The sequence below is a fragment of the Solanum stenotomum genome, chromosome 12 (assembly GCF_019186545.1).
Source record: "Solanum stenotomum isolate F172 chromosome 12, ASM1918654v1, whole genome shotgun sequence".
In the NCBI taxonomy this organism is placed as follows: Eukaryota; Viridiplantae; Streptophyta; class Magnoliopsida; order Solanales; family Solanaceae; genus Solanum; species Solanum stenotomum.
The window spans coordinates 895,365-921,439 of NC_064293.1; the positions used below are offsets into that span (position 1 = coordinate 895,365).

General features: G+C 36.5%; 2 protein-coding genes across 7 annotated transcripts in view; one reads left to right on the plus strand and one right to left on the minus strand.

The window, feature by feature from the left end:
• The window catches only part of LOC125846731 (vacuolar protein sorting-associated protein 2 homolog 3-like), a 66,439-nt gene that overhangs the window by 15,087 nt on the left and 25,277 nt on the right, over positions 1-26,075 (plus strand). For 2 of the 5 annotated variants that reach the window (XM_049526318.1, XM_049526317.1), the window contains exons 1-10: positions 6,859-6,943; positions 7,189-7,233; positions 9,314-9,348; positions 9,537-9,587; positions 9,729-9,833; positions 9,926-9,997; positions 20,655-20,726; positions 20,836-20,916; positions 21,702-21,737; positions 21,859-21,914. In XM_049526318.1, the coding sequence (XP_049382275.1) occupies positions 6,910-6,943; positions 7,189-7,233; positions 9,314-9,348; positions 9,537-9,587; positions 9,729-9,833; positions 9,926-9,997; positions 20,655-20,726; positions 20,836-20,916; positions 21,702-21,737; positions 21,859-21,914 (587 nt within the window). In that variant the 5' untranslated portion in view covers positions 6,859-6,909. Of the gene's footprint in view, positions 1-6,858; positions 6,944-7,188; positions 7,234-9,313; positions 9,349-9,536; positions 9,588-9,728; positions 9,834-9,925; positions 9,998-20,654; positions 20,727-20,835; positions 20,917-21,701; positions 21,738-21,858; positions 21,915-26,075 lie in introns of those variants that run through there. The other 3 variants (XM_049526319.1, XM_049526321.1, XM_049526320.1) reach the window with 3 other exon arrangements.
• LOC125846736 (uncharacterized) overlaps positions 1-26,075 on the minus strand; it is a 62,667-nt gene that overhangs the window by 5,722 nt on the left and 30,870 nt on the right. The gene's annotated exons all lie outside the window — the stretch shown is intronic.

Genomic DNA, 26,075 nt, shown 5'->3' on the forward strand with positions numbered 1-26,075 from the left:
TTTTCTTGCTAACTAAACACGGTATGTGGTATGTCAAAATTTATAGTAGTCGCTAAAAATATAGTGTAAGTTATGCAAAATTTAATACATGAATATTTATTTTCTAATCAAAAAATCATTTACACCTCTCAATTTTGAGAAATAATCATTATGCAAAGTCTATTTTACCCTTGTCATTTTTAATCCTTCATCCATACAATTTTTTTATATTATATATTTATAATATATTATTTTTAACCTTTATATTTATAGAATTTTATTTAAATTCATTAAGTTTATAAAGAATAATTCTTTTATGAGCTTGTTGCAAAATTAAATGTTATTCTTTTTATTGATTACAAAATAATTATTTGGGTCTTTATTTTAAAGTTATTGGTGAACATATTTGTTCTCTAGACAAAAAATTAGATAGCCTGTCTAATCTGATTGTTCAATTTGATAATAAGCTAAAATCTGTGAAACAAGTTTCGGAACAGACTTCTTCATCAAAACAGCCTGATGTTCATATTCAAAGGCCTCCTGAGATTCAGGATTTTATTCTTAGACCTTTACACGACCTTGAAAATCTTCTTGATAAAAAGTTTTCTCAATTTGGTGCAAGTGCAAAACCAATAAGTCTCGCTGAAGATTTTGCAGATGAGGTGGAAGCCACTTTTGATTTCGAAACTCAAATGGAAATGGAAGTTAATAAACTTCATGGGTATCCAAAGAAGAATAGTGATAATACTGCTTATGCTAGAAAACCTAGCATGCAAACATATTACTATCCCAGGCCTACTCCTCAAGATGTTTTAATAGAGGAAAGAGATTGGAATCAAACTAACACTTCTTATAGTGGAAGTGAGATTTATGAATGGAATCTCGATGGGCTAACTGATAGGCAGTTGACGATTATGGTTCATAGGATGCTTATGTATGCTACTATTTGCAAAAGTGTTAGTAACACTAACAGGACCATCTGGAAGATTATTATTGCAGGATTTACCGGTCAACTAAGAGGATGGTGGGATAATTATATGCCCTCTGATGCGAGAGCAGCAGTAATTAATGCTAAGGCAACAAATGAAGGTCATGACAATTTAGGCTTTGCCCTTGTTCAAAATAGAGAAGACGCTGTGTATACACTAATTTTGACTATTCTTGAACATTTTAGTGGTAGATTTACCAATCAATATGAAACCATTAGATCTCTACTAAATGGTCTTAGATGTAGACATTTAGGTGAGTTTAGATGGTATAAAGACACTTATTTAAGTCGGGTGATGGAACTTCCCGAAAATGATTTAGAATTCTGGAAAGCCAAATTTATTGATGGCTTACCTTCTTTATTTGCAGAAAGAGTAAAGAAGACTCTTAGAAATTCACAAGGAATTATTCCTTATAATGATTTTACTTATGGAAAGCTTATTGGGGCTTGCACGCAAGAAGGAATAAATTTGTGCAATGAGTTAAAACTCTCAAGACAGCTTAAAATGGATAAGCTTAGAGAAAAGTCTCAATTATGAGATTTTTGCACTCAATTCGGTTTATCGGATGCTTCAAAAAGCACCAACCGAGAAACTTCTAAATCAGAATCTCATAGATCTCATCATAAGAAAAGAAGATCTAGAAGAAGGACTAGAGAAGAAAGAGATGAGCGTAGGGCTCATCGTAAATCTCATAGATTTACTAAGAATAGGTCAAGATAAAATCTTGATAAGATTAAGTGTTATAAATGTGGAAAATTTGGGCATATAGCTCCAAATTGTAAGCTAGGAAAGCTTTAAGACTCTGGAACTTGATGATGATATTCAAGAGAAGATTTATAGTTTTCTATATACTTCTGGTTCCGAATCAGATTATGATGATTCTGAAGCAAGTTATGCAACAGAGGATGAGCAACCTGAGTCATATAGTAAGGTTCAACAAGATTCGAATGATGCTTGCAAATGTCATGGTGATAGTTGTCACTGCGAACATGATGAATTCTACAAGCTACAATCTCAGTTCGAAGACATGAATATGTTCACTATCACTGCAGACAATGTAATAGAACTTCTAAAAGAAGTTACCGATAATACTCTTCGTGAAAAGATCATTCAATTGGCTGCTGGTAAAACTAGCTCTTCATCTAATATTCCTAATGATAAAAAGGTTAAAGATGAGTTTAATTATTCTGCTCCATACTCCTTGTCTGAAGTTCATAATAGACTCTCTTCTAAACAAACCATGATTATTCGCGATACCTCTTTTGTTGATTTAAAAGGAGAAATTGAACATTTGAAGGAAGAAATTAAATTTCTTAAACAAAATCATATTATTTGTGATCACCGTCTTACTCAGATTGAGTCTGCTAATAGCAAAGGAAAAAATAAGGTTGATGATTCTACTGTTGAAGAAACTACTCTTGCCAATACTTTGAATATTGATCCGAAACAAAATATGTTTTTAGGAATGATGCAAATTGTTACAACTCATAAATGGTATGTTAAATGTACTATATTAATTGATAATACTTTTTCTATAACTAACATTGCTATGATTGATAGTGGCGCTGATGTGAGTTGCATTCAAGAAGGTCTGGTACCTACTAAATATTTTGAAAAAACAATTCATATGGTTAAATCTGCATCTGGTCATGCTTTAGATATAAAGTATAAATTATCTAATACTCGTATTTGCCAGAATAAAGTTTGTATTCCTCACTTCTTTTTCTTAGTAAAAAATCATTTATACCCTCCTATTATTCTAGGAACTCCTTTTATAAATGCAATTTATCCTTTTACTAATATAAATGCTAAAGGATTTTCTGCTACTTATAAAAATCAAGATATTAGTTATACTTTTATCACCGAGCCTATTTCTAGAGATATTAATGCTCTAATTGAAATGAAACAAAAGCATGTTGATTATTTACAACTTGAGATATTTAGTATGAATATATTCGATACTTTAAAATCTGCTAAAGTACAGGAAAAGATTAAACTCATTTCTGAAAAAATGGCCATTGATATTTGTGCTGATCATCCTAGTGCCTTTTGGAATCGGAAAAAGCATATTGTAACTCTTCCATATGAAGATGATTTCTCTGAGGAAAATATCCCTACCAAATCACGTCCTTGTCAGATGAATACCGAATTGGTTGAATTCTGCAAAAAGGAAATTGATAATTTATTACAAAAAGGTTTGATAAAGCCTTCCAAATCACCATGGTCGTGTACTGCTTTTTATGTTAATAACGCAGCAGAAAAAGAACGAGGTGTTCCCAGGTTAGTTATAAATTATAAACCTTTAAATAAATTTTTAAAATGTATTAGGTATCCTATTCCAAACAAAAGGGATTTATTATCAAGATTATATGATGCTAATATCTTTTCAAAATTTGATTTAAAATCTGGATATTGGCAAATCCAAATATTTAAAGACCATTCTTATAGAACGACATTTAATATTCCGTTTGGACAATACGAATGGAATGTAATGCCCTTTGGTTTAAAAAATGCTCCCTCAGAATTTCAAAAGATTATGAATGATATTTTTAATCCTTATTTGGATTTCATCATAGTTTATATTGATGATATTTTGGTATACTCAAAGACTCTTGAAATGCATATTAAGCATCTAGACATTTTTAAGAAAATAGTTATACAAAATGGTTTGGTCATATCTAAACCTAAAATGAGTCTTTTTCAAACAGAAGTTAGATTTTTGGGTCATTTGATTTGTCAAGGAAAAATGACTCCTATTCAGCGATCTATTGAATTCGTATCAAAATTTCATGATATTATTACAGATAGGACGCAATTGCAACGGTTTCTGGGAAGTTTAAATTACATTTCCCCCTTCTACAAAAATTTGTCTCGAGATTTAGCTCCGTTATACGACAGGCTAAAAAAAGATCATAAGAAGCCTTGGACTAATAGTCTCACAGATCTTGTAAAGACTATTAAAGAAAGAGTTACATCTTTGCCTTGTTTAACCCTTGCTAATCCTGCTTGGCCAAAGATCGTTGAGACAGATGCGTCCAATATGGGTTATGGTGGAATATTAAAACAGATTAACCCGCATGATAAAAATGAATACCTTATTCGGTTTCATTCAGGAAAATGGAGCGATGCTCAGAAAAAATATGCAACGGTAGCTCATGAAATGTTAACTATCGTTAAATGTGTTTTAAAATTTCAGGATGATCTTTACAATCATAAATTTGTGATAAAAACAGATGCTCAATCAGTCAAATATATGTTTGATAAAGATTTTAAACATGATGCATCAAAATTAATATTTGCTAGGTGGCAGGCACAATTAGCCCTTTTTGATTTCGAAATTCATTATAAAAAGGGAAGTGATAATTCCCTCCCAGACTTCTTATCTAGAGAATATCTTTTTTCTTAAAAAAATGAGTTTTCTTGACTTCTTTACTGATATTACTTTGGTTACAATTTTGAAGGCAGTTCCTCTTAATAGAGATTTATAGGAACGTATTTTATGGAGAATTATAGACGGAATGGTGATGGATATCGTCGCTAATTACATGATTGAACAAGAACTTTATGAAAGATTTTATTGTTCTGAAGTTTATGATCTTTTAGATGATTAAAACTAAATGCTATGTTTGCAGGATAGATCCTCCTTGGGTAACCAAGGCTAGAGGAAGGGGCAGTTATACTCGCAGAAGGGGAAGATCATCCTCCTCAAAAACATCAGGATCGTCATACAGATCCTCATCCAGCTCTCTAATTATACAAAGGGGAGGAATGAGCTTGGTAAAACTAACAAGCTCTTCAAAAGAAGCTACTTCTTCGATACATCTGGATGATATTCCAGAAAATAATTCATTATATGCCCAACTGAGAGCATATTTATCTCAAAAGCAAAGTGATACTTTTGCATCGGTGGCGAAAGAAGAGGTTGATGATATTAGATCCTATGAAAGGGTAGTAAAGAAAGAAATGATATTTCTTATTGAAAACTCTGAGATACAGAGAAAAGAAGAACCCTGGAAGATATTCCAGCGATATTTACTTAACGGATTATACTTCCCAGGAGAGTCATACAAAACCCGTTTGTATTACGAGACCATTTTAACGAATACAGGTAGTGTTGAATTTCAGCACTTTTCAGGTTATAACATCAGCGAGAACGTTTATAACTTCTCCAAAACGATCATAAAACAGATTATATCAATTGAAGATTGGGGTATATCCTCGATGAAAGAAAGGCAGATCAGCCTCAATAAAATCCTTACCAATTTCACTTATTGGGATTATATTAACGCTTTCAGCAAAGTCCTTTACTATAACAATGAAAGGCATAAACATACTTGATTTATCAAGGTGTGTGCAAAGATATTTGTTGACCCAATTCCTAACTGGCCTTTATATTTATAGAATTTTTTTTAAATTCATTAAGTTTATAAAGAATAATTCTTTTATGAGCTTGTTGCAAAATTAAATGTTATTCTTTTTATTGATTATTATTTTAATATTACATATATTAAGTACGAATGTATAAATGAATTATGTACATGCATATTTTACTTTTACGTTATCTCTTAGACTTGATCTATTAACGTGCTTTTTAACTTGGTCTCAACTGACATTTATACCTTCCGACTTATGGATTTGAACAAGTAAGCAGTTAAACTTGTATAAAATTGAACACGTAGACACACACATTCTATACATACCATAATATGTGTCATACATTACATAATACAAATCAATTCGAGTGTATCTCATGTGAATTGTTATGTAAAATGTGTGTTTTACTTGTTCAATTTTATATATATAATTTTAAGTGTTTAGTTGTGCACACTCAAAGTTGAAAGACGTAGATGACAACTGAAGCCAAGTTAAAAGAACACGTTTTATGTAGTTATTTATATCTCTTATTCTCTATTGTCTATGTAGATAAATAAATCTTGATTGTCATTAATAAAATATTTTTAAAATTATAATAATTCTTTTACAATATAAGTAGATTATCTTTTAAGAAATTGCTATGAAATATATCCTTATTTTATTAATTATTTTTCATTATTCGCATCAAAATATATTTATAAAGTTATCACATAGTCATAGATTCCGCTAAAATTAATAATATTATTTTTATTATGTTCATTGATTTTATTATAGAACGACATTAAATTATACTCTCAATCAATACTTTTTCTTTTCTGGATGAAATTAATTATTTTTAATAAAAAAATTGTTATATAAATTAAAAATAAAATACTTATGATTTTAATAGAAGTATAAAGAGAAGATAAATATTGATAATATAAGGGTAGAATGGATATTTTAAAAAGCCAGTTAGTAAAAAGGGAGGAGAATGATAGTTTCTCAAAGTTGAGGAAAATCAAAGTCCCCGGATGTAAATGATTTTCATCCTATTATATTATATTTACGTCGGAGATTGATTGTTTGTATACCTCAAATCAAAATCCGTATTACTAACATTCTCTTAGTAGTCCGTTTCATATTAGATGAACATTTTCTATTTTGAACGATAATTAAGAAATCATTAACAAACTGATCAATTTTATTATTTTGCCTTGTTCATATTAATTAGTTCTTTAATTTTTTTTTCAAATTTTCAAAATTCGTTTAAAATTTTAAAGACCATATTAATTGTAGGCATAAAATGAAAAGAAATAATTTATTAATTTAATAAGTGATTAGATAATATGAGATAAATATATTTTTAAGTAACCTTGAACTTTGTGGCTTACTAATATAATAACCAAAACTTTTGGGGTTTTGGTGAAAAAGAGAAGAAGAAGAAGTCTCCTCTCCTCTGCTTGAGTTAAAAATATCAAAAGGTACAAATTCCATTCTTCTCTCCCAATTATCTGCTGCATATTATATATATCTGAAGACTCAGAATCCCAATTTTCCATAATCTTAATCCGTTGTTGGTTCAATCAATATGAACATCTTTTCCAAGAAACCCAATGCCAAAGGTTCGATTTTTAACTTCTTTATTTCATCAAAAGTCAATTTTTTTTTGTTTGTTTACGTAATTGTTGCCTTAGAATACTGATTTGGGATTGTCTTGAGGTAGGGGTAAAGGTTTGTGGGACTGATTTGGGATTGAGGGTTAGTTGATTGATTGTTGGAACCTCTTAAAAAAAATTGATTTTTTTTATTCTTGGTGTTTGATCATTCATAATATTGAGCTAAAGATTTGTTTTTTTTTTTATGACAGAGGCGCTTCGGGAGAGTAGAAGAGAACTGACTCATGCTACCAGAGGTAAAACTATTTTACACTTTTGTTCCTCCTTTCCCCTGGAAACAAGATACATTGAGCTCGTAGGACATCCATTGTCTCGAAATTGAACTATATGTATATGTGCAGAAGTGAATCCAAGATTTAAATTTGACGGGTTTGGTCTTTAATGTTCGTAACACATAATTTATTCGACTTCTGAAATTATGGTTGGGAATATAATACTCCTTTTCTTTCAGTTAGAATATAATGGTATTAAACATTCCACGTGGAAAGTTAGAATTAAAGAGTTGCCGAAAGAGACATTCTTTTTTGAAAAGAACTGACTTAGAAGAAAGTAAGACAAACAGATTGAAATGGAGGGAATATTGTTAAAATTTTAGTGGTTTCACGCACACAGAGACACACACATATATATCCATGTTCTGTATCCAAATAGTTGGTTCAGGTTAACCTGTTGCTAATAAGCTACATCTGCCACTGTATATATATGTTATAGAAAATTCAAAGGGGAGTTATAAAATATGTTGAAAGGTACACACTATCTTTAAATATTGTCTGGCTGAAGCTGCATTACCTCAATTGTTATAACTTCCGTGATTAGTTATTCTATTTTAATTTCATTCATCATTGGCCTTTTCTTCACCTTTCTATAATTTGATAATGTGTAGAATGATGAGAAAAAATGCAAGGGGCAAGGTAGTATTTGAATTGTATTTAGCATATTCGACCTTTGCATTTCATTCTCACTGTAACATTTTTTTGGAATACATTAGATCATTAAGTAGTTGTAAAAGGAGGAGGCTTGCAGTTGGTTGATGCATGACCAATGTAAAAATAGTCAAAACTATGATGTGAATACTCTAAATACGAAGAACTCATATTGTACCCTGCATAGTTTGGATTGAGACACAGTTGATATGTTATTAAATTCTTAGGTCATTGGTACTAGATGATATTGTGGGGGCTTTATGAGCTATGCCAATATTGGTTTGGATAGTTGATAGAAAGTATTATTAATTCCAATCAGAAAAGAAAGTAATGTTATTGTAAACCTGAGGTATACAAGTGAGATAAACAGTGACTCTACAGGCTTAGGGAGTAAATAGAGTAACTCACTGGCAGAGGATTTAACAAGTTTATTGATCTCAACATCCACACACACGAAAGCCTTTGGAAGGTCTTCCAAACAAGAGTAGGTCTTTTTGAATCTTTGTTTAAATTGGCCTGATATACCTTGTATAAGATGCTCCAGTTTTTATTAAGTGTCTTCTGCAGTAGCTGCTTGTATCATAAATGACAACCGTGCTTAATATTTTCTTTTGGATAACCATAGTGTCTTGGCATTGCACACACCTTGATTAATTCTACACGGCACTAGCACATGTACTGGGTAACTCTATCCACCAAGGCTTGGATAGATAAGAAAGAAATCACCTAGTTGTTTGCCTCCTCTGGGAAGTGAATCCGAGACCTCGTGGTTCTCAACCCGATTCATTGACCACTAGGCCACACCCTTGGGTGCCACAACAGTGTTATTATGTTCAACCAAGGCCTTTCGACTTGCGCAAGGATGTAAAAGATGTTCTTGATCTTTGTTTAGGTTGGATTACCGTTTGCATTTAGGAAATTCATTATTGTGTCTACTAGAGATTGGGGTATACAGTAAAGTCTTCAATAGTGAATTGCTAGATTCTTGTGCAAAGTATCTTTGGGGATGGGGGGAACTAAATTGTCCACTGCCTGGATTGGCTCACACATTTTTTGTAACTATGGACAAATTTCTTTCATTACCCATATCTTTCAAATGAATATACATATGCCATCCATTCTACTTGGGCAACTTTATGTTAGCTTTAAAATGTTAGGGAACTGGATGAGATGTAGGTTAAACCACGTTCTGTGAATGGGGAGTTCAAATGGTAATAATTCATTAATAAGTTGTAATTTCTTTCCCATCAGAAGATTCACACAATCTCTGTTAATATAGAGGGCAAGTTAGGAAGATCATCACACTGATATCCACAATTTTCTTTTTGGTGTGGAAGTGCTTCTTGTAAGTAACTGTTGAGTAATTTATTTTAGTTTTAATATTGCGATGTAGGTATTGAGAAGGAAATTTCTGCTTTACAATCAGAGGTATGTCCAGATCTTGTTTCTGATGACTGTTCTTGAAAGTACATAGTGTGTGTTCATGAGATACACTTTTTTTTGCGATTTTAGAGCTTGTATAACTTTTCATATATATCACACTTCCTTTACTTATGGTTCTTCACATGATATCACATCAATAAGAGATATTTTTATTTCTTTCTTTCACGGAACAGGAAAAAAAACTTGTTGCTGAAATAAAAAGGACTGCTAAAACTGGAAATGAGGTGGGTCTCGAGCATCATCCCTGGAGACTTAATTAACAGTTGTAATTTATCGTGTTGCTGCTTAAGTAACAGCTGAATACTCAGATGGTACTATATCATTTGGAACTCATGTGTCATCTGCTTTTCTCTCTACATTTTCAGACAGCAACAAAAGTTCTAGCACGTCAGTTAATCAGGCTTAGACAGCAAATAGCCAACTTGCAAGGTAGTCGGGCTCAAATGAGAGGTATAGCGACTCACACACAGGTACTCCTCCAAGTCCATGTTACATGCTTGCTGATTTCAGTTCTTCATTCCTCTTTTACGGATGCATTTGAAAAGCTTAATGCCCATTGCAGGCAATATCTGCCCAATCTTCGGTTGCTGCAGGCATGAAAGGAGCCACTAAGGCTATGACTGCTATGAATAAGGTTTGAATGCCAAAGATCATGATATCTTATTTAATATTTCCATTTGATTGTTTGAGAGATCTGCATACACTCTATCCTTCCCAGACCCACTTTTGGGACTGCACTGGGTTTGTTGTTGTTGTTGTATGAGAGAATGAAACATCAAAAAAAATCTCAATTGTTTTTTTTTTGGATAAAGTTAAAGTTGTATTCTTCAGCATTAAGGGTATGCTGGCTACCTCCAAAAAGTTACAAGTTAAATCCATAATTACACAGATCCTAGGAAATCTACCGGCTGTTCTACTTCTTCTATACCATCTTCTTTACACCAAAAAAACAACATGTTAATGCAATTTTCTTTAACTTTCTGAATAGAGTTAGTAATATTCTCATGACACCTAAGGTTTCTTTCTCTCCAAATAGCCCACCAGACACAAGTAGGTACTATAGATCAACATCTTTTTTGGGTCTTGCTCCCCCCCCTCCCAGCAGCTCAAAAGATCAGCAGTATGTTCTGGCATCACCTAGGGCTCTTGAGAAATGCTGAGAACCATGTGCCACACCTGAACAGTAACCCTACAATGTAGGAATAAGTGGCTGTTAGTTTCTTCCTTCTCATGACAAAAAAAACATTTGGAGACGATCTGAAAGCCTCTTTTCTTGAATTTTTCCTGAGTGAGACATGCCCTTCTGGTGACCAACCAGGTGAAGCATTTCGCCTTGTTTGGGGTGTTGCCCTTCCATATCTGTTTCCATGGACCAAGAATTCCCCCCGAGTGAGTCATAATCTCTCTCTTATACAGTCTACGCACAGAAAGCTTGCCATCAGAGTCATGTTTCCATCTTATACCATCTGCTTCTGTAGTAAGGCCCGTGAATTCGCCCAATCAGAGTAACAGTTCAACAATTCTATCCACTTCCCAATCATTTAGATTTCTCCTGAAGGTGAGGTTCCATCCCTGAGGGGACCAGATCTCAGCAATTTTAGCATCAGGATTGGTGCAAAAAGAAGAGAGATCGGGGAAGACCGAGTTTAGACACTCTTGTCCAATCCACTTGTCGTTCCAAAAAAAATATTTTGTTACCCTCTCCCACCTTGACCACCAAAGTCTCCTTTAAACTAGGGCATAAATTTCTGATTGATCTCCAAACTGATACCCCATACGTGTATCTACTACATTAGACACCCACTCCTCAGTCTGCCCATACTTGTTGAGAATTGCTCTTCTCCATAATGCCTGATCTTCAACCACAAATCTCCAAAGCCATTTAGAAAGCAGACTTTTGTTCTGGACCCTCAGATTTTTTATGCCATGCCCTCCTGTCTTCTTGCTTAGTAAGGCTGTCTGCCATTTAACTAAGTGTATTTTTTTTCTTCTTTGTTCCCCGACCATAGAAAATCACGCCTCAATTTATCTAACCTCTCTTATACCTTTGCTGGTAAAGGGAAAAGTGACATAACATATGTAGGTTTAGTTGCGCGGACTCTTCACTTTTGATGCCGCACCCGTGTCGGATTCACCAAAAATACACTACTTTTGGCGAATCCGACACGCACCCGTGGGTATTTTTGAAGAGTCCGAGCAACATAGTATGTAGGCAACGCATCCAGGACCGAATTGATCAGAGTAACTCTTCCTCCTAGAGATAGATAGTTTGCCTTCCAATTAGCCAACCTCTTCTCTGTCTTCTCAATGATTCCATCCCAAATCTCAAGCTTCTTGTGATTATTCCCCAAAGGCATTCCCAGGTAAGTAGTTGGTAAGTGCTCTATCTTGCATTGCAAGATGCTTGCCAACAACTGAATATTTGCCACTTCCTTGATTTGGAAGATGCTGCTTTTCCCCCAGTTCAAAGCTAGTTCGGAGATGGCTTCAAAAATCACCAAAATAACTCTAATGTAACTAACTTGTTCTGCCTTTGCATCGCAAAATATTACTGTGTCGTCTGCATATAAAAGGTGACATATTTGCAAATCAACCCCTGACTGATTACCAATGTTGAAACCCTTTATCCAGTCGTTCTGATTGGCCACTCTAATCATACTGTTAAGACCCTTCATAGCTAAAATAAATAGGAAAGGGGTGAGAGGATCACCCTGTCGTAGTCCCCTCTCAGAAGGAAAAAAACTAGCAGGTTCTCCATTAACAAGTATGGAGAACCTGACAGTTTTGATGCAAAACCTATCCATTTCAGCCATTTGTCTCCAAATCCCATCTGCTTCAAAATATTAAGTAGAAACTCCCAATTGACATGATCATATGCCTTTTTTTTTTTTTTTTTTATATAAGGTAACTTTGTATTCACACCAAAAAAAACAAAAACTCATCAAATAACAACTGATGAGGTGGGATTTACAACCCCATAGGGCATCCTGATAACCAAAAACCCACAAAAGAACTTTACAATTGTCTTATGAAGTCCACTAGACTTGCTACCTCCCCCACCATATCCTGTTTACACCAAAAATACAGCAAACTCAGACTCTTCATCTTGATCTTCTGAATGCTGCTAGCTTGCCCATCATGGGATTTTTCATTCTTTTCCTTCCAAAGTGTCCACCAGATGCAAGCTGGAATATATTTCCACCAGTCCTCTTTTGATCTTCTTCTTCTGCTCATTCCTTCCCAGTGTTTCAGCATGTCTAAAGAGGTTTCTGGCATTACCTAGCTAACTTCAAGTATACAACATGTGCCACAAATTTACAACTGTTTTGCAATGTAGGAATAAGTGGTTGTTACTCTCTGCCTCTTTATCACACATATAACACCTTGAGCAAATCTGTATACCTCTTCTCTGTAACCTTTGTGAGTTAAACATGCTTTTCTGATCACCAGCCATGAGAAACATGACACCTTTAGTGGAATTTTGATCTTCCAGATTAGCTTTCATGGCCACTCCATTCTCATTCTCCGGTTATGATTCATATTCCAGTAGTAGGATTTCACTGTGAAACTCCCTTTGTTGTGCAGCTTCCATATTGGACTGTCAGGTCCTTCTGTGACACCTGGCAATGGGTTCAGCACCTGCAACAACCCAGCTACTCTACTAATCTCCCAGTCATTTAGACCCCTTCTGAAGATCAGGTCCCACCCTTGAGGAGTCCATTAGCCATCTATTGTAAACTTAGAATAAATAGATTTGGGAATAAGGTTTTCAAGTCCCTATCCCCTATCCAAATCTCATTCCAAAAATCAGTTTTAACCCCATCTCCAATTTTGAATGATATATTGGAGGCGAAAGAAGGCCACAGTCTTATGATAGTTTTCCAAACAGAGCACCAAAAACACCTGTTACTTCATCAGTGATCCAATTATTTTGAAGACCATATTTACGTGAGATGAATCTTCTCCATAATGCCAAATCTTCAATACAGAACCTCCAAAGCCACTTTTTCAACAAACTAACATTCTGTACTTTCAACTTTTTTATCCCCATACCCCCTTGTATTTTGTTGAGGGTCACCTCATCCTATTTGACTAGGTTGTACCCAAGCTTCTCTTTGTTCCCCTGCCACAAGAAGACTCTCCTTAGTTTGTTGATTTTCTTCTCTATGTTTCCTGGGATTGGGAATAGGCTCATCATGTAAGTTGGGAGGGCATCCACTACTAACTTTATGTAATTTACCTCCCATAGATAGGTATTGGCTCTTCCATCTTGTCAGCTTTCTCTCACTTCTTTCCAACACTTTACTCCATACTTCCACTTCTTTATTTTTTGCACCAAGAGGCATTCCAATATATTTAGTTGGTAAGGAATCCATTTGGCATCCTAGGTTCTCAGCAAGTATCTGCGTATTGGTAACTTGGTTAACAGGATACAAGCAACTTTTATGCCAGTTAACATGTAAACCTGAGATGCCCTAAAAATTGGTTAGGATGACCCTCAAGTGCCTGATTTGCATTACTTCAGCTTCACAGAATACCAAGGAATCATCTGCATATAACAAATGTGTGATTTCCATAGTATTTCCCCTGTTAGCATTTGCAGGGAAGCCTCTTATCCACCCATTCTCACTTGCTCTTCTGATCATAGAATTGAGGCCTTTCATTGCTAAGATGAATAGGAAGGGTGATAACGGATCACCTTGCCTTAGACCTCTTTGTGATTGGAAGAAACCTTCTGGACTACCGTTGATGATAGGAGAGAATTTCACGGTAGATATACAAGTTTTGATCCAATTGTCCATTTGTTCCCTAAGCCCATGTCTCTCAGAATTTTTAAAAGGAAAGACCAGTTGACATGGTCAAAGGCCTTTTCAGTATCAAGTTTACATAGGACTCTAACTAGCTTCTGCTTCACCCTACTGTCCACCAATTCATTGGCCAATAATGCTGCATCCATGATCTGTCTTCCTTTCAAGAATGCCATTTGGTGTTCATCTACCAATTCTCCCATGACAGTCTTCATTCTTTCTGTAAGGAGCTTGGCTATGATTTTGTATACTCCACCAATCAGGCTTATTGGTCTGAAGTCCTTCAATTCTTCTGCTCCATATTTCTTGGGAATTAGTGCTATAAAAGTGGCATTGAAAGATTTCTCAAACATTTCATTCTGATGGAAATTTTGGATTGTTTGCATCAAATCATCTTTCAAGGTTGCCCAATAAACTTTGAAGAAACTCATGGTGTAGCCATCAGGCCCCGGGGCCTTATCCCCATCACATTGTTTGATAATATTTAGCACTTCTTCTTCAGTGAAAGGCCTTTCTAGCCAATCTTGTTCCTCCTGGGAGATTCTTGGACAGTTAACATACTCAAAAGAGGGCCTCCACATCTCAGATTCAGTATAGAGTTTCCAGTTTCCTGTAGAACTCAATCATAGTAACCTTGATAGCTTCTCGATCTTTAACTTCCTCCCCGTTGATTATCAATCTATCAATGTTATTGTATCGCTTGTGGGATGTTGCCATTCTCTGGAAAAACCTAGTGTTATTATCCCCTTGTTTTTGCCAGAGAACACGGGACTTTTGCCTCCATCTAGATTCCTCATTTTTTGCCAAATCCTCCAACTCCACCAGAACTGTTGCCCTCACCAGTAGTTCATCCTCAGATAAAGTTCTAGTGTTTTGAGCTAGATCAATATCAACTAATTCTTTGAGAACACTATCTTTCCTATTGCATAACTCCCCACACACTGATTTGCTCCAATCTTTGAGTTTTTGCTTCAACATTTTTAGCTTCACACTGCGCTTGTGGTCAGGGCAGCCCTCCACTTCAAATTCGTTCCACCAACTATGGACAAACCCCTCAAAACCATCAACATTGAGCCACCAATTCTCAAACTTGAAGTATGACTTCCTGTGGTCCCAGTCTCCACATTGCAACATGATAGGGCAGTGGTCAGAAGTCACTCTGGGTATGATCAATTGTCTGATATTCCCGAAAGCTTCTTCCCATTCCGTTGAGTACATAAACCTGTCTAGTCTGGCAGCACTGTGGTGATTAGCACCCCTGAACCATGTGAAAATCCCTCCATTTAGGTGAGGGTGTAATTCCATTTCTTCAATCCAGCTGGAAAAATCAGTCATCTCATTTGTGATCCGGTTGCATCCTCTCCTTTCTGCCATAACTCTAACCGTGTTGAAGTCTCCACAAGTTACCCATGGTCCTTCACATAGTTCTTTGACTGCTGCCACCTCTTCCTAGCAGTCTAGTTTCTCACTCCTGGTGTGAGGAGCATACACACCAGTGAGAAACCAACTAAAAGAACTTTGTACTGCATCAAATCTGTAAGTAATAGAGTATTGACCAATTTCTACCATACTCCATGTCCAGATTCTGCAGTCCCACTTGATTAGGATTACACCCCTACTCCCATCTGCTTCTATATATCCACACCTCATCCATCTACTAGACCACAATTGTTTGGCAATGTTTTCAACCCCCTTATTCACCTTTGTTTCTTGAAAGCAGTAGATATCTGCTTTCCATTTCAGCAAAGCACTTTTAACTATATTCCTAGTGGACATCTTGTTAATCCCCCTTACATTCCATGATAGTAGCTTTATCTTCATTTAAAAGTCAATTTAAGAACTCTCCCCCTTGTTTTGGACCCCTCAACCTCCTGATTTGGTAGTAACTGATTATGATTCCTTTAATTTCTTCTGAATTTGTTGTTGTAACCCCTTCAACCATCAACTTATCAATGGTGTTAAATCTTTTATGGGCTGTAGCCATCCTGTGAAAATACTTGGTATTTTTGTCACCGTGTTTGAGCCATTGTATTCTAGACTCTGCCTCCAAGCTATTTCCTCGTTTTTTGCAACATCTTCAAACTCCATTGGAAGATGTACTTTCTGAAGTATCCATTCAGGGGTCATGAATGATTAAGAGAAACGAAGGGTGAGTGCAACGAACTAGAATTTGGGACCAGCTAAAACAGCCAGCTGATTTAAGATTTCCTCTTTTCTCTGATTCCAATTGTTCCTATTCTCCAGTTTTCATTCTTTTAGCTTCCCCTTTAGCATCCTCAACTTGGAGGCTAGGACATAAGAGCCCGTACCTGTGATATTGAAAGATGCCCACCAATCTTTAACTTTGTCTGAGAAACCCTCTACCCTTAACCACCATTGTTCAAACTTGAAGTAAAACTTCTTCAAATTTAAATCTCCGCATTCCAGCAAAATTGGATTGTGGTCAGAACCTATTTTGGGAAGCATGTTCTGTTTAATCCGTGTGAAGGTCTCATCCCACTGGGAAGAGAATAAAAACCTATCAATTCTGGAAGCAGACATGTGATTGTCCCCCCTTCTCCATGTGAAAGACCCCCCAAATAAAGGAGGGTCGATGAACTCCATCTCATTGATCCATTCAGAGAATTCAGTCATTGGCGTAGTAATTCTGTGCCCTTCTGATCTTTCGTTTGGATATCTTGTGGCATTAAAATCTCCACAAGCTACCCAAGGCCCATTACACAGATCTTTGATGTTGATGAATTCTTGCCAAAGTTCTCTTCTAGTTATTGGATCACATGAGGCATACACAACTGAAAGGAACCATGTGAGTGCCTGATTTATGCCTTCAAACTTGCAGGTCACCATTTGGTTTGCTGCTAATACCAGTTCTCCTTTCCACACCCTCTTATCCCACATTACTACGATGCCACCACTTTTGCCTATAGCATCCAAATGAAATTCCCCCATCCATCTATTTTGCCATAATTGTTTGAATACATTCACCTCTGATCCTCCCAATTTTGTCTCAACCAGAACGTAAATATCAGCCCCCCAATGTTGAAATAATCTCCTGACTATTCCCCTTTTTTCTTCTTCATTTACCCCCCTTACATTCCAAGAAAGGATTTTGACTTTCATTGGAAATTTGTGTTTGTTATTCTCCCCCTGTTTCTTGATTCCCCTTCTTTAAACTTAACATGAAATTCCAAATTTCTTATCTCCTTTGTGATTGTGTTCTTTGCTTTGATTGGTGTTGTCTCCACCTTCTACTGCCTCAAATCCCCCCTCTTTTGATCAATTCTCAGAAATAGATCAAAAGCCGCCTTATCACATCCTTCAAAAGCAACCCCAAAAAGTTGACCGAGTTTAAGTACATTGGAATGTACCCAAAGTGAAGCTTTGTCTTCAATTTCTTGTTCTGAGAGACCATCATTAATTTGAAGAGGAAGAGGATCTTCAAATAATGTAATTTGCTCCAAAGCCTCTACTAGACCCCTGCGACTCAACCCCAAAAAGACCCACCCCAAGAAAGTTCCCCATGCGCTCTCATGCGCCACCACTTCCTCTCAGACTTCAAAGTCACTCGCGGCACGCGCCGGCGCGTGAATAGTCAAAACACAGAATTTCAGCCTTTTATTGGTTTGATCCAGGCCGCAAGGGTTTTCACCTCCCACTACGTCTTCGGTTAAAGCACTTTTCTTTCTTTTCATCAATTATTTAGGAGAAAGATGGAGAACAAAATCTTTTTCAGATTAGGGGGCAAGTCTTATGACTTAACTGATACCAAACTAGCCTCAGATTCTAGGTTTGAATGGGTGGAGAGTGCTAGGTTATATGTGAGAAGAATGAAGCTGGGTAGAGTAGCTCTACAGTGGCTATGCTGAAGATTTAATGAAGCTTCAGAAATCAAAGGAAAATTCTTCAAAACTTGGAGATGCAGAGATTTAACTACTCTTATTTATTGCTCATTGAAGTACAATAAATATGGTAGATTTTTGTCTGTTATTACGGTTAAAGGAGAGCTGAGATCTATTATTATTCTCCCTGAAATCACATTTAATGTTGGCTGGTCTGATCTCTCTAAGAAAATTGAGGTCTTTATTAATAAGGCTGAAATTTTACAGAGCGAAACTCTAAATGCAGGAGAAATAATCAGTAATGGGAAAAAAGAAAAAGGAAGTTATAAGGAAGTCTGGTTGGCAGCTTCCCAGATTGCGATGAGATACCTTCTCGTAACGATGTTAGGAAATGGGCGCAAAACACATGGGGAGGCATCAACAACATACAAGTATTTGATTTGAACGGGATCCAATTCCTTTTTGAATTTCAGTCGAGAAGGGATGCTGAAAATGTGTTAGCAGGGAGATGGAGTAGGAGCAATAATCTATTGGAACTGGAGTGGTGGTCTCCAACGACGGGAGCTATTCCAGCCCAACATCAATTTGATTGGTTTTGGGTTTGAATTTTGGGACTACCGTTACATCTATAGACTGATAAAGTGATGAAGGAGATGGGGAACCAGTGCGGTGGATGGATTGAAGTGGAAGAAGAAACCCAACTCAAGAATCACCTGAGATGGGCTCGTATTCGAGTCAAAGGTCCTTTGAAGGAAATTCTGGCATATGTAGAAGTGAGTGATGGAGAATTCAATTTTTCTTTGCCGGTATGGTGTGAAGCTCCGGCGAGATTCGGACGGAAGTCGGATCTAATGCACGTTGATCAACTAGAAGGTGCAACACAACATGTATCTGGAAGGGAGTTCCCACAGCAAAACCCTTTGCTGACTTTTATTCCAAAGGAGGTGGAGCCTAACATTTTGGGGAATGATTCGCAGTTAGTTTGCAAAAAAAAAAGGGGAAGAGGAACACGCAGGTCTGAGTGAAAGACATGTGGGGGAATAATTAAAAAATTGGGCCCAGGAATGGTATTAGAAGTGTTGGACCAAATCGGAATAAAAGGCAGTGGGTCACATGAAGCCCTCTTGCCTAAGAAAGACTCCATCCAGTTAGAAAAGGAACCTTTTGTTGACAACCTCTTCTCGACAGAGAACAGTTTCTTTCCGAGCTCGAATATATCAGAGATGGAGATGGGGGCTGGAGTGAGAACTGAATCGTCTTTTGCTAAGGATGATGTGGCAATTTACTATGGGTCGGAAGTTTTGGGGGGTGAAGACAACAATATACCTATGTTATTTATGATATCAAAGGAGCAGGAATTAATTCAGCAGAAATTGATAAGATAGAAATCTCAATTGTTTTTATTCTTAAAAAAAGAATTAAATATAAACTCATCTTCATACACACGTGGCTATAATTCAAGGAAATGGGGAGACCGACGAGGTTGTCTCACGTCGTATTGGAGCGTGGTGGATGAAATGGAAGTTCGGATCTAGTGTCCTATGGGATAAAAATGTGTCACTAAGACTTAAAGGTAGGTTCTATAGAGTGGTTGTTAGCCCAACCTTGTTGTACGGGGTTGAGTGTTGTCTAGTCAAGAACTCTCACATTCAGATGATGAAGGTAGCATAAATGAGGAAGCTTAGATGCATGTTTAGGCATACTAGGAGGGACAAGGTTTGGAATGAAGATATACGGGACAAGATGAGGTGGCCTCCATGGAGGATACGATGCGGGAAGCGAGTCTGAGATGGTTTAGGCTTGTGAAGAGAAGCACAGACGCCCTAGTGAGGAGGTGCAAGAGGTTGACAATGAATGATAGGTCTAAGGAGAGGTAGGCCGAGGAAGAATTGGGGAGAGGTGATTAGACACGACAAGACACATTTCAGCTAACGAGGACATGACCCTAGAAAGGAGAGCATGGAGGTCAAAGATTAGGGTAGATGGTTAGTATGTAGTTGATCAATCTCTGCCTTTCCAATGGTAGAGCGTGGGTCAAGCCTGGAGCACCTATCTACTACCTTGCCAGTATTAATACTATTGTGCTAACATTATCTTATTCTCCAATTTTATTTTATTACTATTGTTGTTTCTTGTTCTTTGGTTTTCTTTACTATTTGATGTCAGTACTTCTGTCTTTAATATTTTCATCGTAACTTTTTTTACACTTGCACTCTTCTGAAAAATCATCTTTCTTGAGCCGACGGTGTATCAGAAACAACCTCTCTATCCACAAAGGTAGGGGTAAGGACACCATTTGTGGGATTACACTAGGTATGTTGTTGTTGTGTTCATCTTCACATAGATGGAGATGGATCTCATGATGAGAGGGTTCCTGCACTCTTCACTGGTTGGTGGGACGCTACTTCTCGTTCTCTTGAACCCTCTTAGCTCCTTGTGGATAAATTAAAGATGTGGGTTATATTGGGACTAGCAGTTTGATCCTTTCGTGTTTCTCGACTCATCTTTTCTTTGTTCCTTTTTCTTCTTGCCTCCATTATTTGGTTTATTTTCATATTACTCATTAAAACATGGCATTTGTGTTGTATGTGAAGTCACCATCATTCCTTTTAAATTTTAATAATTATCAGTTGACTCAATGCAGCAAATGGACCCTGCAAAGCAAGCAAAGGTGATGCAAGATTTCCAGAGGCAATCAGCTCAATTGGATATGACGGTAAGACTGATTGCACATTATCTACTGATTCTAAAATAAAAGCATAGCTCCTTCATGTCCACTCAGATTATTAGAAGTCAACTCAATAATATGGTGTTCGTATATGTAGACTGAAATGATGTCAGATGCCATAGATGATGCTATAGATGATGACGAAGCAGAAGAGGAAACTGAAGATTTGACAAATCAGGTATGCTTTTAAAACCCCCATTTTGTAATGACTGAAAATAGTTAGTGGACGTGCACCAAGCAATGTGTATTTACTTTATGCTATCTTATTAGTTGATTTAATTGAAAATATCCATTACGTATTGATTGCTCTAGTGATGCAAGTCTTCATAAAAACTCGCCCTAAGTTTGGGAACCCTTATCCTTTCCTGTGAAAACCAAAGCATCAAAGACATCGGTCACCTAGTAAATAAACGATAGTCGCGATGTCATTATGGGTGTCTTCATGATCATTGTCTTCTTTATAGAATGTATTATTCTGGATTTTTTTTTACGGGAAATGGCAAAAAGTGCCCCTAACATTTGTGATTTGTCTTATATATGTCGTTCGCTAATCTATCAGCTCATAAAAGCCTCCAACGTTATATTTTATCTCAAATATACTCCTGAAATAAAAAAGGTCCAAATATGTCCCTCACTCTAAAGGTGGAAGCTGCGTCGGGTATATTTTGGACCTTTTTAGTTGTTTAGAGGTTCAGTTGAGTGTATTTAGGACCCCTGGATCTCAGATTCAAATGGTGATGAAGTTTTGCACCTTATATTGCATATGTATTTTCATTGAAAATGGAATGACGATTGAATGTGGATTATTCTTTCTTGAAATCAAATAATTATTGAAGTGCATTAAAATATGTATATATACTAAATTTCTATACACATTCACCGTTACCAAAGAAAAATATTGTATACACATGGTCCCGCCTACTTATCGGATTCTTGCACATTAACTCAGTCTTATTTTTGCAGGTCCTTGATGAAATTGGAATTGATGTTGCCTCACAGGTTAGTTTTTCATTATTGGTTCAGATTGGAACTAGCAGTATTCTCACTTACAAGAAGGAAAGGAGTTGGGTTCCGACAATTACCGTGTTAAATTGAAGATCCCGTGTTTTAATTTGGACAGTTGTCAGCGGCTCCCAAGGGCAAAATTGCTGGAAAAAGGACTGAGGAATCAAGCAGGTTTGTCTTCACTTTCTTCTGATATGGTTTTTTTCTTACTTTATTTCCCTTTTCCTTCACTCACATGCTTGTTCGCGAGATAAACATGAAAGTTTAGATACTGGAAAAGTACATTTTATTCATAGTGTTTCTACAGTATTTATAAGAGAACAAGTAAAGACCAAATAAACTAATCAATCCCCAATTCTTAGGAAATCCTTGAATCAAGGGATTTCCTCTAAACTATTTTCCTAGAATAATATATTCTAATCCCATATTCACAGGAGCAGATTCTAATCAAATCTACCAGCTTTATTTGTGGAGCAGATTATAATCAAATCTGCCAGCTCAATGGTGGAGCAGATTATGACTAAATCTGCCTACTCATTCAACACTACTCTTAATCAATTTGTTGATGCTCTCAGGGGTTTTGATATGAGGGAGGATGAAGAATATGTGCCCCAACAAAACTATAACATGGCATTCTCTGCCCAAAAGGGAAGGGGAAGAGGAAACTAGTCTCAAAGAAGAGGAAACAATAACTTCAATTCCAGAGGAAGAGGCTTCAAGCCTGCTGGACAAGGAACATGTTCTTATAATAGCAGAAACTGACCAGGTCCTCAGAACAGTCCTTCAAGTGGAAGTCATGAGAGGAACAATATTGATTTGTGGTAGGAATAACCATACTGCTCTTAAGTGTTTTTACAGGTGGGATTACTCTTACCAAGCCACAGATGAGCTACCACAAACATTAGCTACTACTAATCTACAAAACACTACTGATGACACCTTGTATGCGGACTCAAGAGAAAGTAGCCATATGACACATAACTCGGTATCCTAACTGATCTTAAAACACTACAATGGGCCAGATAAAATCATTATTGGGAATGAATTAAAGTTATACATAACACATGTTGGGAACATATTCGGTTTAGGTCTAAAGTTAAAAGAAGCTCTTATAGTTCCTAGGATTAATAAAAATTTACTCTCAGTTAGTAAGCTTGCAAAGGATAATTGTTGCACTCTTGAATTTGATGAAATAACTTTGTTGTAAAGGACAACATGACAAAGACACTGATGACCAAGGGATCTAAAAGGAATGGACTCTGTTGCTATCCAATATACACGCAAGTGTACGAGGTCACTCAAATAATATAGATTCTTAAAGAAACGATTTATCGTTCCCAAGGGACTTATGATCAACTTATATCTAACACTTANCTTTAGCGGGCCTAAGTCCTTTATCTCAAATTCTAAGGCAAGACGTTCCTTTAGACTTTTTATCTCAACCACATCATCTCCTGTGAGGATAATATCGTCAACATACACTATAAGAACGGTTTTTTTTCCTTCTAGTGAATGTCGAGTAAACATTGTGTGATCTGCTTGTCCCTGCACATACCCTTGCTTTTTCACAAATTGAGTAAACCTTTCGAACCAAGCCCTTGGAGATTGTTTTAGACCATAAAGAGATCTTCTAAGCCTGCATATCTTTGACTTGTACTTCCCTTCAAAACCTGGTGGGGGCTCCATATAGACTTCTTCCTCTAGGTGCCCATTCAAGAAAGTATTCTTCACATCCAACTGCTGAAGAGACCAGTCGAGATTTACTGCGATTGTCAACAGAACTCTAATTGAGTTTAGCTTAGCTACTGGAGCAAACATCTCGAGATAGTCAATGCCATATGTCTGCGTGAATCCCTTAGCTACTAGGCGGGCCTTATACCTTTCCAAGGATCCGTCTGATTTGAATTTGGTGGTGAACACCCATTTACAACCCACTGGTTTCTTTCCCTTGGGTAAATCCACTAACTCCCATGTCTCATTTTTTTCAAGAGCTCGCAATTCCTCCAAAATAGCCTCTTTCCACTCGGGAACTTGTAGAGCATCCTGCACATTTGTTGGAATCTCCACACTAGAGAGTTGTGAAGTAAAGGCTGAATAAATAGGAGACAACTTTTTGTAGGACACAAACATAGAAGTAGGATATTTAGAAGTAAATCTAACACCTTTGCGTTTCGCAATAGGTAGATCTAGATCTAAGGAATTAGAAATAGAATCAGTTGGAAGAGTACCTTGAATTACAGTAAGGTCTTGTGGGACTGATTTTTGGCAGTGTTGAGAATCTTCGGTCTTTTTTTCTTGAGTTCGGTTCCTTCTCGAATACACCTGCATTTCTGTTTTTTGTTCTCTATTCCCATTTTTATTCTTGTCATTTGAAGGCGCTACAGGTTCAAGTTCAATTTCTGAGTTTTTATCATTTAAGTCACTTTGGTCTTTATCATCTCTTGGATCACATTTATTTATATCTTCTCCTACATCTCTCACATCAGTATTTATTGTAATATCAGGCTCCTCATTTGCTTGATATCTAGTTTCCTCAATATCACAAAAAAAAGAATCTTCACCTACATGATACTCCCCCTGAAGATGAGTAGTAAAATAGAGTTGCGACTCAAAGAAAGTTAGGTCCATTGTGACAATTATCTTCCTAGCATGTGGATCATAACACTTATATCCCTTTTGACTTGGGGCATATCCTACAAAAATACACTTCTTAGCCCGCGGTTCAAGTTTACTACGATTATGGACATGAACAAATGTTGTACAACCAAAAACTCTCAGAGGCAGATCTGTAGTTAACCTAGAACTAGGAAAACTTTCTTTGAAAACTTTAAAAGGTGTCTTAAATTCAAGAGGGCGAGATGGCATCCTATTAATAAGGTAAGTGGCAGTCAAGAGAGCCTCTCCCCAAAGGTGTTGTGGAACTTTACTAGTAAACATTAAAGCTCTCGTTACCTCTAAAAGGTGTCTATTCTTTCTTTCAGCAATACCATTTTGTTGAGGTGTATCTGGACAAGAGCTTTGGTGTACTACCCCAGTTTTTCTGAAAAAACTTCCTAATTGTTCATTGAAAAATTCACGGCCATTGTCACTCCGAAAAATCTTTATTTTCTCATTGAACTGTGTTTCCACCATGACATAGAAAGTCTCAAACACATTTTTAACCTCAGATTTGTCCTTCAATAAAAAAACTCAACTCAATCTAGTATGATCGTCAATAAAAGTTACAAACCACCGTTTCCCAAACATTGTTGAAATTCTAGACGGACCCCAAACATCACTATGAATCATTGTAAAAGGTTTTGAAGCCTGATATCTTTGAGAAGGAAAAGAAGATCGGTGATGCTTAGCCATTTCACAAAATTCACATTGGAATAAGGATGGATTTTTATTTCTAAATAACTGAGGTAACAAATGTCTTAAATAATAAAAACTTGGATGTCCAAGCCTATAGTGCCAAAGCATGACTTTATTCAAAACAAAAGTAGAGTTCAAACAAATAGGATTCAGCTGTAGTGAGTTGTTCCCGTTGTCAAGAAAATAAAGACCTCCTGATTCTCTAGCACTGCCAATCATCTTCCCCGAAACCTTTTCCTGAAATTCACACAAATCGGAATCAAAAATAGCACGACAATTAAGAGAACGGGTTAATTTACTGACAGAAACTAGATTACAAGAGAGCTTTGGAACATGAAGAGTATCATGAAGTACAAGGGATGGTGATAGTTTAATAGTTCCTTTTCCAGCAATTGCAGAGAAGGAACCATCAGCTATCTTGATTTTACTGTTCCCTGCACAAGGAGTGTAAGTAGAGAAAAAACGGGAACTTCCAGTCATGTGGTCACTGGCTCCTGAATCTATGATCCAAGAATCTTTTTGGTTGGAATTGGTACTAAGAAAAGCAGACGATACAGTACCTGTTTCAGCAAAAGAACAGGAAGGATTAGAAGAATTTTGTGCACTTGCACGAAATTGTGGAGATTGAAGGAGTTTGTGCAGAATTTCCAATTGTTCCCTTGTAAATGGAGACGTTTCTGGAGAAGGTTGCTGCCCCTGATCAAAATAAGTTGTTTGGAGGGCCTGACCATTTTGAGATTGAAACCCACGATCATCAACTCCCTTTTTCTTCCAGTTTAGTGGTTTCCCATGAATCTTCCAACATGTTTCACGGGTGTGCCAATATTTTTTGCAATGATCACACCATGGCCTTTTGTTTTTGTCCTCTCCATTCTTCACTGTTACCAGAGCTGAAGAGTCTATAACAGGTTTTAGTTCAACATTTAAATCAGGTTTTAACATAACTTTCCTCCTAGTTTCCTCTCTCCTAACTTCAGA